The sequence below is a fragment of the Prinia subflava genome, chromosome 1 (genome assembly GCF_021018805.1).
Source record: "Prinia subflava isolate CZ2003 ecotype Zambia chromosome 1, Cam_Psub_1.2, whole genome shotgun sequence".
In the NCBI taxonomy this organism is placed as follows: Eukaryota; Metazoa; Chordata; class Aves; order Passeriformes; family Cisticolidae; genus Prinia; species Prinia subflava.
This window is the reverse complement of record NC_086247.1, coordinates 60249924-60262612: the sequence shown is the minus strand read 5'-3', so window position 1 is coordinate 60262612 and position 12689 is coordinate 60249924. Positions and strand designations below refer to the sequence as shown.

Sequence of the window (12689 nt, the reverse complement as noted above, 5' to 3'; positions counted from 1 at the left end):
TCCCCTGTCAATTAAGAGGCTGTTTTGGTAATGCAAAGATTTATTTATCAATTTTCATATATCATGTCAGAACAACTGATAAGAAAGATATTTACACAACAGTTGAAATACACAGTATTTGTGCTTCATACAAGCAATTACATGCAGCCTGTAGTAAATTTTCCATGCAGTATTCAGATACTCCTCCCACAGCTACATAATTCCAGTTAAAAATGCCAATATCTGTAATGTTCCCACAAGTTTCTATACCTGAGGTTTAGTTTATCCTTTCAAGAGCAAGTCTGCAATTAAAAGCCATGTACATAAGCCTACTGAAGGTTGTCATTCCAGTTGCAAATGGCTTGCTTCCTTTGAAGGAAGATCTGATCTATTCTCCTTTAAGCCAGGCAATACTTGTGATGTGTCTTCTTCAGAAGGGCTGTCTGCCCTATCTCCACGGTTATGCTCTTCATTTTCCTGTCTGGACTCCTCTAGGGCCAGACTCTCCAGCGTCTCAAGACTGTCAGGTGCTTGCCCAGTTAGCCTCTATAAAGAACCGAGACAGTGAATTTAATATTTTTTATACTTAATACCTATAAAATAGTGAAATAAGACTCTGCATATTAAATTAAGCAAACTAATTACCTTCATTTGGAGGTTGTTGATGTAATCAAAACATTCCTCATTTACAAAAATCTTAAGAGAGAAGTTCAACTCAAATTATCCACTCTTAACTTGCACACCACATCTGCTTTGTTGACTGTTAAGTTTTTCTTAGGTTCTACAGTGGGAAGAACTGTTTATGTCAGGCAACCTAAAATATGGGAAACTGGTTCCCAAGTGAAGTATTTACTATAGTACCATATAGGTTTTACTTTAGAAAAATTACTGTGCAACCAACTTACTCTATTTTTAGTTACAGATAATGAAGCTACATTAAGTCCAGATGAACTTTAGGACCCAGCAGTCTCTGGCACTTGATAAACTTAGGTTTGCCAGGCACCCAGCTTAATCCCTGTAAAAACATCCTGAAAGCCCAAACATCAAGGCTCCACAGCTATCTACATATCTATTGCAGCCTCAGAGGCTCTTACAAACAGTGCACTCCTGCTAGAGCCATGGAATCAGTGACACAACTACTGGCCCCAAGGAATTCTCAGTGGAAACTGTTAGGAAATGTACAAATTTATGAACCCTAAAGACTTGTGTACAGCCCTTTCTGAATGTGAAACTGGCACTGCCTTGAAAAGAAAACCTTGACTTTAAGGTCCATAATGCTCCCTCTCACCACTCTACTTTGTGACTCTCTTCCAAGTTTAGTCTCTCAAAGGACACAGCCAGTACCAACCTATTAAGCACACGAATTTAAGTCAACCCAAAAAAAAGTGAAAAATCAACTCTTCCTTCCTTGATCATAATCTCCAACATGCAAATCTTGTTGTTAAGAGAGTAGGTTGAATCCCTCCTTCAGAAAACATCCATCTTAGCACTCTCATTAATTCTGTAGGTTCTAAGATGGGAAAAATTCATCCCCTAGAAGGAGCTTTATGACTCTAGAATTAGAGTCATCAGTTCCTGCAATCCTGCAAGAAACAGGTCAGAGAGCAATTTAAAATAAAGAGTCATGTGAGCACATATACCATAAGTCATCATTCATTATAAATACCCTGGCTGATTTCTCACTTTTTTGTTCTACAATATTAACTGAAAATTGCTTTAAATACCTCAATCACACTGGTCATATAATGCACATGCTCAGCAAGGGACATGAGCTCTTCATTTTCTTCTTTTAGGCGGGCAATTTCACCATCCTTCTGCTCGATTTCTTTGTGCAACTGAGTTCAAATAACAAAATGTTAGAAGAAGAAAACAACAGCCAATGATGAAACAGTTAGGTATCTTGGAGTAGCTACCTTTTCATTTTCTTGAAGCACTTCATACAGAGCCTTCCTCCTTTCTTCAGCCACTTCCTTCCAATACTGAGATGAAGGACTTCCTGAAGTTAGAGGCTACAGTAAGTCTGTGGTAAGACTTGCTTCTTAAGAGCACCTGAGGATCTCTAACTTGTACACAAGTATTCTACAAGCTGTGATACTAAGAACTCACTCCGTACAGTGTTTTCAAGGATTCACTGTAGAACTACAGCTAGTGACACGAGCTTACAGGAAACAGATCCTACCCTGCATGAGTGGCTGTACAGTGCCTCTGGGAAGCTGCCTCAAGCAGGGCAGCAGGCTCTGCAGGATGGTCACATCTGCAGATGCTGCTCTTAGTGTGCGCCTTGTGGAAGACAGAAGTATTATTTCCAAGTCATCGTCCACACTGGGCATAACAGCTCTGAGAAACTCTGTACACAGCACAGTGCCAGAACAGGCTTTCCTTTCAGCTTGGTTTAGTCACTGGAGAACTTATAGTCCAGCCAAAGCACAAACTACAAGACTCCTTAACACTGATGTACAGTGCTTCTCAGCTTCTGGTTATCCTGAACTCATTCCTAAATACTAGACATCCATACTTTATTTACTATAGAGAGTAAGTATCATCAGCTCCTGCTACACACTACAAAAAACCCACAAAGCCCTTACCTAAATGACAAGGGGAATACATTACAAGTAGTAGTCCAACAGCAACATAGCATTTAAAGTGGAAGAAAGCATTTCAGGAATTGTTTTAACACACCTTTTGTCATGAGATCTTCAGCTTGAATGACATCATTCTCATTTTCTTGCTCCTTGTCCACGGACACTTCAGCTTTAGAAGCCTTTGAGGTAAATTTGTTATTCCACAGTTTTCTTCTGACTGAAGATTTCTTCTGCATAAAACATGGGCAGGTTTAAGTTTAGAGCAACAACTCAGCCTTCACAAAAATACAAACGTCTAAGCCTGCAAGTAAGTCTCTTTAATTCCTGCTTTCTTCATATTATAGTTCTAGTTTAGATATCTTCCTTAATACCCAAAGAGCTCAGAAATTGCTAGGTCTTAATACTGTTTATTACTAGAACAATAGTAAGCTTAGGTTGTGTCATACTAGTTAGCACATTATATTTTTTCAGCTATATGAGTTTTCAGTTAAAAGCTCAAAAGCATTGCACTATGACTAGAAATAATTCCATATCTACAGATTATCGTTTAGCTCATACCTCACTGCGTCTGCCAACCAGGCTACCTGCTGCTGAAGGCTGAATCATCTTAAGAGTCTGTCTTGGGGCACCACTGCATGTGGTATCTGTGAGGTACTTCTGAAAAGACAAATAGGGTTCAGATAGTAGCCACTCTTCTTTACATAAACTGAAAATTAGGGATCCATCAGGCTTCCTTTAAGGTAACACACAATTCTTCTTTTCAAGCCCAAAAAAAGACACTGTAGCCTATATAAAGGCTTTTGTAAGGAAGGGGATCTAATTATTTGTAGCAGAGATAGATCTTAATAACATGAAGCTATGATTAATCCCAACCTCTCAGGAAGCATTTACCTTTCAAAAAGGAATTTGAGCAGAAATACTCTTCAAGGCCAGTGACTTTAGCTGGCACTCTCAAACTTGAGTTTGAGAGCAGCAGTCTCAGACTCTTGGGGGACAGGGACAAAAGTGATTGCAGTTGCAAGGTTAGGTGGGATAAAGGCACATCACTTCAGGCAATAGCAGTTTTTGTAACCTGTGAACACACCATCAAGCAGTGTTCTTTTAAATAGATGTGTTACTTTGATTATCCATTAAAATAGATCAAAAGCTTCCTCGCTTCGATCCACACAGGCTATTGTTTTGTCTAACCAGTATGTTTATCACCTTTCCTATCATGCATAAATGCCTCTTTCCTGCATCAAAGCCTCCCGATTGGGTTGGTTACGATGCCACCATGGGACAGCAAACAATGGCAGACAACCAAGCAAGCACAGCCAGGATACAATGCCACTGCAGCGTGAGAAAGTTACCGATTCACACCGCACCGCACAGGACAAGAGCTCGCCTTTCCCACGGTAGTTTGTGCCACCAATTATCCCACTGTTCCACTAAAGGACAAACATTAACTGCTGTGGGAACAAGAATCACACCGTGTGTCAGACACTGCTTGCTGCTGCTTAGGATTAGAGTTAAGCATAGTCTGCCAAGAAATTATTGGCCAATACTCAAGTTAATCCACTGGAAATGCAAAAAGCCACACCGAGCAATTTAGACCCCAGAGACACCACGGGACAAGACTGCCATAAATCAGACCTATCAACTGCAATTTTCATTAAGACCTGAAGTTTTCATCCCAGTCACCATGCCTCATCATACAAGAACTATCAGCCTCTATTATATACAGTTTGTACTATTCTCATTAGAGCCTACATTAAAAGATTTACCAAGGAAAGTTACTAAGGTTTGTACCTAATCAGTTAACTCTTAAAGACCTAAATCCTTTAAGTATTTCCACCAATTCCAAGGAAACTGTGATTCATGAGGGTAACTTTCTAAAGTGAATTGCCCGCCTGAATACTTCAGTTAAAACACGTTCAACACAAGACAGACATAACCCTTCCGAAATTCCCACCCATAAAGAACAGCCTACAAAACCTACTGTACAACCCCTAGGCATAAGCCAGATAGATTCAGTAAGCAAAGGCACATAGACAGGACAAACAAACTAGACTAACCCTGAAAAATTAAACGCAGAGACAATAAGCTCAGTGTCAAAGTAAAAAAGACTTGCTGAGCAACAGGAAAAAAAGGAGCCATAAGCACATATGCCCAAGAAGGACAGCATGTTCCCAGGCCACACTGTCTGCCAGGAGGTTACTTAAGCCAAATGGACAGAAGCCAGGTGGAAGCACATTGCAACAGATCCCTTTATATTCCTTCAGTGGACAGAGAAGCTTGTGTCAGACAGAGGCATCAAGGCTTTAAAGCCTATACCTGCAAAGATCCTGAGGACTTTTCTGCGGTCAGTTTCTGTTTCATTTTAGAGTTCATAAGACCTACGACAGTAGAAAAACAGTCAAATTAGCACAGCATCCGTCTACTCCCGAAGTTCGGCAAACGCTAGTTAGAGAATGTTACAATTTCAGGTTACCAGCTGTCATGGCAGCGGTAAGCAGCCAGCCCCGCACGGCGCGGCCAGCAGAGCCCCAGAGCCCCTCCCGAGGCCGCCCCGAGACGCGAGCGGCGGGGCCGGGAAGGCAGCGCCCCGCGCCCTCCCCGCAGGGACGGCGGGGGTACCCCAGGCGCACACCCAGAATGGCTGCGGGGGGAACGGGACACTCACCCACACCAAACCCCGGCCCCGCTCCCACCAGGCGAGCTCGCAGGGCCCTTTCCCGCCCCGCGCGCCGCCGCGGCCAATGGGGAACAGCGAGGCAGGAGCCCGCCAACACCCGAACGCGGCCATGGAAGCTTGCGGCCCCACTCCGCCGCCAGTGGCGGCAGCTCTACCGAGACGGAGAGCAGCCCCTTCTCGTCCTTCCCGCCAGCCCCGCTCCCTCCCTCGGGCCCGGCTCACCGGCGGCCGCTCCCGCACGGATCCCGCTGCGCGCGCTCGCACACTGAGCCACAGTCACGCTCCCGGCGCGCGAGTACAAGGAGCGCGTGAGCGGTCACGTGACCCAGGCCCCCTCTCGGAGCCAATGGCGGGCCGCGCTCCCCCCGCCCCGCGCGCCCAGGCCGGTGCTGAGGGGCCGCGCGCCGCTGCGCGTTGTCGTTTGGGCTTCGGTCGCTTGTGGTTTTTGCTTTTCGTTTTAGTTACAAAGGAGTCGAACCAAATCAGATTTCATTAACTGTCATCATTTCATTCATTTATTCTCATCATTCCTGTCTAAACACAGTGAAAACTGCAAAACGAGGGAAGAAAATTAGCAGTGTTACGCCACAATAACTGCTATGCCACACTAATTTTATGCACGATATAGACTTACAGACTATAGCTCTTATTAATTATGCTTAAGGCATGCTGTTAAATTTGTTAGAAACCACTTGGCAATTATATTCTCGCAAATATTTGCACATTTATCTTTTATTGATACTAATAGTATCTTTTGCTGACTTGTGAATAAACATTTTGTCGAGTTAAGGACACATTCCTTGCAATCAAGGTCTCACAGAACAGCTATCAACATTTTCCCCAGGCAATAGGATGGAGCTATTAGAAATTAGGATAATTACAGAGAGAAGTATTTATTTAGCCTGGCATTCTGTAACTCTCCTGTTTGGAAATAAATTCTATGGCACTTATGAGACTGTTTTAAGTAGAATGTCATGGTCCAATGAAAGCAAGAAAGGCAGAACATAAAAAAAGGTGCATTAGGAAATCTTTAAACAAGGATAGGGAAATAAAGCTGATCTCTCTTGCATAAACTTATTCAGTCTCTCATTGACCCATTTAAATTTTCATTGTCCACAATATCCTTTGGCAAGTACCTCTAGAGCTCAGACAACCTTTGGTCTGAAAAACACCATCTTTTTTTTTTTTTTGAACCTGATTCTGATATTGTCCCTTGATGTCCCCAGTCCTTGTACTGGAAGGGACAACAAACAACCTGCCCTCATCTAGGCTACTGTTACACAGACTGCTCTCCAGCCATCTCTGCCATGAGAGCTGTTCCATCTTCCTGCTCTTTTGTGAACTCTATGGCATTTGATTTGCCGCTGCTGAACACTGGGCTGGTATTTCTGTGGGAAAACCTGCCATAACTGAGACCTTATTTTTGAGTGATGGTCAGTTTAAAGTTTGTCATGCAATTTATGAAATTAAGATTTTTTTTTCTTATGCATATTCTTTGATGTTTATCTGCATTGAATTTCATTGCTGTATTTGCCCATCACTCTTAGGTTAGTTTAATTCTTGTTGATTCTGGAAGAAAATGTGAAATTTCCAGGTTTCAAAACACCAGCAGATATGCTTAACTGGTTATATATGCACACAAATCCTACCAACATTGAGTGTCCTTTCAGAAAAGTCTCTATACAGGTAGCACCTGTATAAGCACAATATAAAAACATTCCTATTTTTACATTTTATGTTTTCTTATACAGAAATTTAAACATCCAACAAAAGCAATACTAAACATTTAAATTAGAGGCATGCATCCATTTCTATCATAAATCATACGTAAGAGGCACTGTGCATTTTATGGCTGCAATACATAAATCATGCATCTTGTAAATATTATGTTTCCAAATGAAACTTTCTCAGATATTTCATACCTTTTCAAAATTCAGGTTTAATTAATAAAAAATTTTCAGGCGGATTCACAGTTCAGAAGTGGAATAACTGCTTTTGGAGATGTTGGTAATTGGAAAGGTCTGAGGTACTGGGAGATGGTTCTGATGTGACAGTTGTGTTTGTTTTTCCTTTTAATGTGTTCCTTGCTGGAGGCATACAATCTGGAGGTTTATTACAAAGCTGCCACTCCTTCAATTTATCCAGCTGAAGAACGTGTCCTCTTATGAACAACCGTGTCCAAGAGTTCAGTCTCTTCAGTTTGAAAGGTTTGTAAAGAACCCCATCACCATCTCAGAAAGAACTCTGATAGTTTATTATTAGAAGCTTATTCATAGCCTTGTGGGAAACCAGTATAATTATATAAAAACCTCACCAAACAAACAAACAAACAAACAAAAGTGTCCAGGTTACTTTACTTTAACAATTCCCCTTTTTGTAACCAAAGATTTGATTTCAATAGGGATTGGGGCATTTTTATATGCAAAAATCTGTCAACCCAGTGCTAGCAGAATACATTTTTCTTCAGACTGAGTGCAATATAATGCATTTCAGCTTGCTTGTTTCATAAAAAATAAAACCCTCTATCATGAATACTTATGACTATTTGCACTTCAAGTGAGCCTAAGCAAACATGCTGAAGTTTCCCATAGAGCTCAGCCAATTTGTTAGATTATTCATGGCAGCAGAGAATGTGTACTTTTTAGAGCTTTTGTACTCCATTGCTGTTGATAAATGTTATCAGTTTTTACAGCAAATGACAAGTGAAAAAAAAGCCCCTTGGAGGACTTCATGTGCCTGGGAACGTGGGAATAGCATGCGTCTCCAGCAGCTTGGGGGTCCTGTATTGCTTACATGCCAGTGTGTGGAAACTTCCTAAGCACTGCAGAGGGAGAGTCTGGACTTGGCTATCTGAATCAAGTGCTGGCAAAGACGTATTTGTATTTGACAGTCACACCGTGCCTTTTGTCGAGGCCCTTTTTGTACTCTGCAGATAATGATCTAGCTCTGGGCTGCTTAAAGACTCTTTATTTCTACCCACCACATTAAGTACAGGTAAACTACATTGAGGTTTTAAAAATTTTGTGCACTGTTATTACATAAATATCATAAATGAGCTCCTGTTTTTTCGTATTTACTGTAAGCAACCACTGTGTGTGTTTGGGATGCAGGGAGAGGGAGAGGGAGAGGGAGAGGGAGAGGGAGAGGGAGAGGGAGAGGGAGAGGGAGAGGGAGAGGGAGAGGGAGAGGGAGAGGGAGAGGGAGAGGGAGAGGGAGAGGGAGAGGGAGAGGGAGGAGGGAGAGTGGCTGGGGGGTCCACTGCGGTGTTGAGCCTTTAACACACGGGAATGTCTCATCTTAGTCCTGCCCTGGCCACAACCCTGCAAAGGGTCCGGGAAAGCAAGCTCCGAGACTGCCTTTGGAATCCCTGAATCATAAGACCGGTGGCTCTCAGGGTTCCTCGCTGTTCTCTTGGCCCTACTGTCCAATATTTATTTAAAGGATGAAAGGGCTCCCCGCAGTCTGCCGGGTGACAGTAGATGGCAGCGTGGCATCACGCTTCCCCTCCCTCTGCCTGTTGTTTTTCCGTCCTGCTTCCTATGTTGCAGACAAGAAATTCACGGTTTGTCTTCTTTTCACTGGGTTAATCAGCATGGCAGTCTGCATGCTAAACTCGTGGATTATGTACACAGCACAATCCAGGTATAATTCATAAGGCCAACTGGGTGGGTTTCAATGATGGCCACTGTTAATAATTAGATCTCTCCAGAGAGTACACAATTTTCATGTCTTAGAAAAAAAGACTAAAAGACTGTCCTATGAACTATGATCCTGAGTGCCTCAGAGGTGAAAAGTTAAAAGAAAAATCTACATCTCACCTGTTTAGTTTTTTCCCTAGTTAAGTACTGTGTGAGCCACGAAGACATCCCTTAAGATGATCCTAACACACAGCTTTTAAAAAAAAAAATTATAAAAGCGCTTTAATATTTAAAAATTAAACATGCTCCATGAAGGTTACAAATTAATAATAAGCTAAAGCTACTGTTGACCACAAGTGTTTAGAATATTATTTACAGACTGAACAAATAAACCAAGTTTTTTTGAATTTTACCCTTATTCTTGTGAGCATCTGCTGATCAAATACAAAACCTACATTATTTATAACCAATGCCTCACATGCCCAAGAACTTATGTCCCATTTTATGACCACACCTCCCTGAAACTAGAAGGTGGGACATAAGGAAGTACCAAATAAAGCTTAGTATTGTTGCAACAGCTGTGCAGTGGTGTGCTGGCTTTGGCAGGGGTAGAGTTAATTTTCTTCTGTCCACTGCTGTCCATCACGACAAGAGGTGGACAGTGGTGGACAACTCAAGTCATTCTATGATTTTGTGATTCTAACTGGGTCCAGAACACAATATAAGGAATGTTGTTCACATTAAACACTGACATTTCTTCGCACAAAAGCGTTCCTGTTATGGCTTAGAAACGAATGTTTTTTCTGAAGGCAGAAAAGAGTAAATCAGTATATTCTGAAGTATATGAAAGAGTTTTAATTACCACCTAATTTGTCATGTTTGAATTTACAAAGAATACTAATTTATTTTTGTCTGATGCATAAATATTTGGCACTGAATTAATTGTAGTTCTGTTTTTGATGCAAGTAGCTTCAGGGCTGATTATGCTTCTAACCAACAGTACAGTATGTGTGGAATGTACAGGAAAAAGATAACAGAATCCATCTCATCTCTTCCTAAATGTGTCTATGACATACATAACAATTTGTGACAATCTATTAAAAACTAATTATTAACATGATTATATTATATATATTTATATATTGTGATTATAAATTAATACTAATTATTTCTAAAGTAACTGATCATTAGGCTGGAAATCAAGAGCAGAGGCGTTAGAGTACAATCTTGCCCGTGTGTATGCATAAACATGTAATTCTGAAAACAGGAATTAGTCTCTGAAATTATAGAGGTTTTAGGAAAAAGAAACCCAAAATGACAAGGTGTATCTATAAAGTTATCAATTGTTTTTAATTTACAGAAAAAGCGCAAGTTACTATGCAAACAAGTGCTTGGTTTCACTGAAAACAGTGAGGATGTGATAACATGGTGACTAGAAAATACCAGTTCTTCTGAGAAGAATGGCCAGCAAGCAGATATTCTAAACTTGCAGTGCTTCTCAAGATTCCATGACTCGCTTTTTCTCCCAAGGAATATATTTTTGCCACCCGGTCTTTCCTTCACACGGGCCATCATCACCCTGCTGCCAGAGTCTGTATTTCCGCAGGACGGCAGCCCTGATGCTGTGACCCCAGTCCTCAGAGGGCTCTGTGTGCACCTGACTCCTCCAAGGGCACAGGACTGCAGCTCCGTGGTGTTGTACACAGTCCTCCTCACTCTGGGGGAAGGCCTCAAGGACACAAGCTGATTTGTCTGTGCTGTGCTAACCAAGCAGGAGCTGACCTACTCTCCTGGCTGTTTTGCTCAGCCTGGATTTAATGTGCACAAGAAACACTACTTTTGGTGTGTTAATGGGATTTAAGCCTAAAAAAAGAGAACTATTACTGCATATAATGCCACAACCTATTTGTCAGGTTTGTTTCGTATAACATGCACATTCCTCTCTTCACAGTGATAAACCTTATATTATTTTAAATTAGATTTGAAGAGAGGCAGTCTATCATTGGATCAAGTGTTATAATTGCAAAATACACACCCAGCTTCCAGGGCCTCTTATAAATGCTACAAGCTTCTCTTATAAATGATGCAACATTGCATAACCACTGTGAAGCATAACAATAATATGCAATGATGTAGTCAAGAGAATTATGGATCAATAGCATACAAATATTTATTTTGCTAAGTCTTAACTCTCCCTTCATTAAGAGATGTTCCTTTTTAACATAGTTTTAGTTTTAACTTAGTTTTAACTAAGATGATCTTTTTCTACCCTATGAGCTTCATCATTGTGCATGATGGAGAAAAAGAAGCACAACTACATAAAAGTAGGACAAGACTCAGCCATTACTCATGAATTTAATGGTGCAACTATTTCTGCATGTAAATGTATAATAAACATACTTGGGTTGGTTAATTTACTCATTTGCATATATGTTGTCAGGGTACCTTTACTAGACAATGAGCCAAAAGGAAAAAAAACCTTCTCTGAGCTTGCAAAAGAAAGGAAGTTGTCTATATAAGGAGCAGCAGTCTTTACAGAAGGAACCTGGAGTGATTCCAGCTCCCCATCCCTTTCTGAAAGGATTTGAGCAGCCTGAGTTTGCAGAAGACAGGTGGTGGCTGCTTAACATGTAGTACTTTGTACTTGATCTCCCTTTTCCTTTACACACAGACACATACATACATATCTATATATGTATATGCATATTTCCTCTAAGTATATCTATTCCTCTCTTCATAGCTCTACTATAAAGCCCTCCAGAAGAAACAGTGCTCCTAGACCAGCACCACATTGGACAAAATTTTTTGGTTGCGTTGCTCAGCCTGGGGCTGGGCAGCTGCCCGATACCTTGTGACTGCATCCCTACGCTCAAAAGGGCAGCTGGAGTCCCTGGGCTGGAAGAAAACGCCTTTCTTTCCCCGGCGCAGGTGGGCAAGGCGCCAGTCCCCTCCGCGGGCCTTCTGTGCCGGGGCGATCCCCACGGCAGGCGGTGCCCAGCGCTCGCTGCGTCCGCTGTGCCGGCACAAAGAGGGTCACAGGCCAAGCGTGAGTCATGGCTTAAAATAGCAGCGGGCGCAAGGCTGCAGCACAAAATGTCGCACAGGGCAGCGTGGAAAACAAAACTGGACCAAACTGGCTGGAAGAGCGGCTATTTAAACGCGGCTCTCCGTATGGACAGACTGATGTTACAGTTAAAAAACTCTGTCAGTCCGAAATAGCCACAGAACTGCAGAGCTAATGTAATCCTCCTGTAATCCTCCTGTCCTACCTGTCTTGCTTTTTACCACCAAATAAAGGGTTATTTTCAATCGGCATTGCCCGTTAGCACTGAACAGCAATCTGTAAGTAGGTAAAAATTATCCGTTTCTGCTCTGTTCTTGTTCAGATAGCAGAGGAATGTTCTGGGTAATGCCCGTGTCAGGGAAGGCAATAGGACTGTTTGTATCGCAGGGTCTGACTGACACCCGGGGAAGAGAATGAGGTCCAAGAGCTGAACACAGCTCCTGCCTACAAGACAGACAGGAGAGAGACGACTGAGGGAAAATATGTAGAGGAAAGGCGCGCTAAAGGAAAATAACTAATTTGAGGATCAGGAGAGAACAAGGGGGATCGGCAGGGACAAAGACTGAAAAGTGGAATTACTGGAGAGTGCCACTGCCATGCTGCATGGGCTTCGAAACACGATCAAGTGAGAGAGACGGTGCCCGCACTTGTCTTCTGCCTGTAATCTGTAATATCGCTGCTGTTCCGGTGAGTCACAGGCGCCAGCTTCCACGGAAAGTTGGCAGAGATGCGTTCACCCAGCCTGGCAGCCC

General features: G+C 42.2%; 1 protein-coding gene across 2 annotated transcripts; it reads right to left on the bottom strand.

The window, feature by feature from the left end:
* Window positions 1-18: 18 nt before the first annotated feature.
* GMNN (geminin DNA replication inhibitor) lies at window positions 19-5554 on the bottom strand. 2 transcript variants are annotated; one of them, XM_063397763.1, is made up of 7 exons: window positions 5458-5554; window positions 4875-4936; window positions 3120-3218; window positions 2659-2791; window positions 1893-1975; window positions 1704-1814; window positions 19-525 (listed from the first exon to the last, which is right to left on the bottom strand). In XM_063397763.1, the coding sequence occupies exons 2-7, from the start codon at window positions 4929-4931 to the stop codon at window positions 322-324; spliced, it is 687 nt and encodes a 228-aa protein (XP_063253833.1). In that variant the 5' UTR covers window positions 4932-4936; window positions 5458-5554; the 3' UTR covers window positions 19-321. The 2 variants fall into 2 exon arrangements, with proteins under 2 accessions (XP_063253833.1, XP_063253842.1); XM_063397772.1 differs by lacking the exon at window positions 5458-5554 and adding an exon at window positions 5224-5437.
* Window positions 5555-12689: the final 7135 nt, after the last annotated feature.

Coding starts and splice junctions, on each gene's coding strand:
- GMNN (XM_063397763.1), bottom strand. CDS start 4,931: ATGAACTCTAAAATGAAACAGAAACTGACCGCAGAAAAGTCCTCAGGA. Junction 3,219..4,874: donor AGTCCTCAGGATCTTTGCAG/GTATAGGCTTTA, acceptor TTGTCTTTTCAG/AAGTACCTCACAGATACCAC. Junction 1,976..2,658: donor TGAAGATCTCATGACAAAAG/GTGTGTTAAAAC, acceptor CTCTAACTTCAG/GAAGTCCTTCATCTCAGTAT.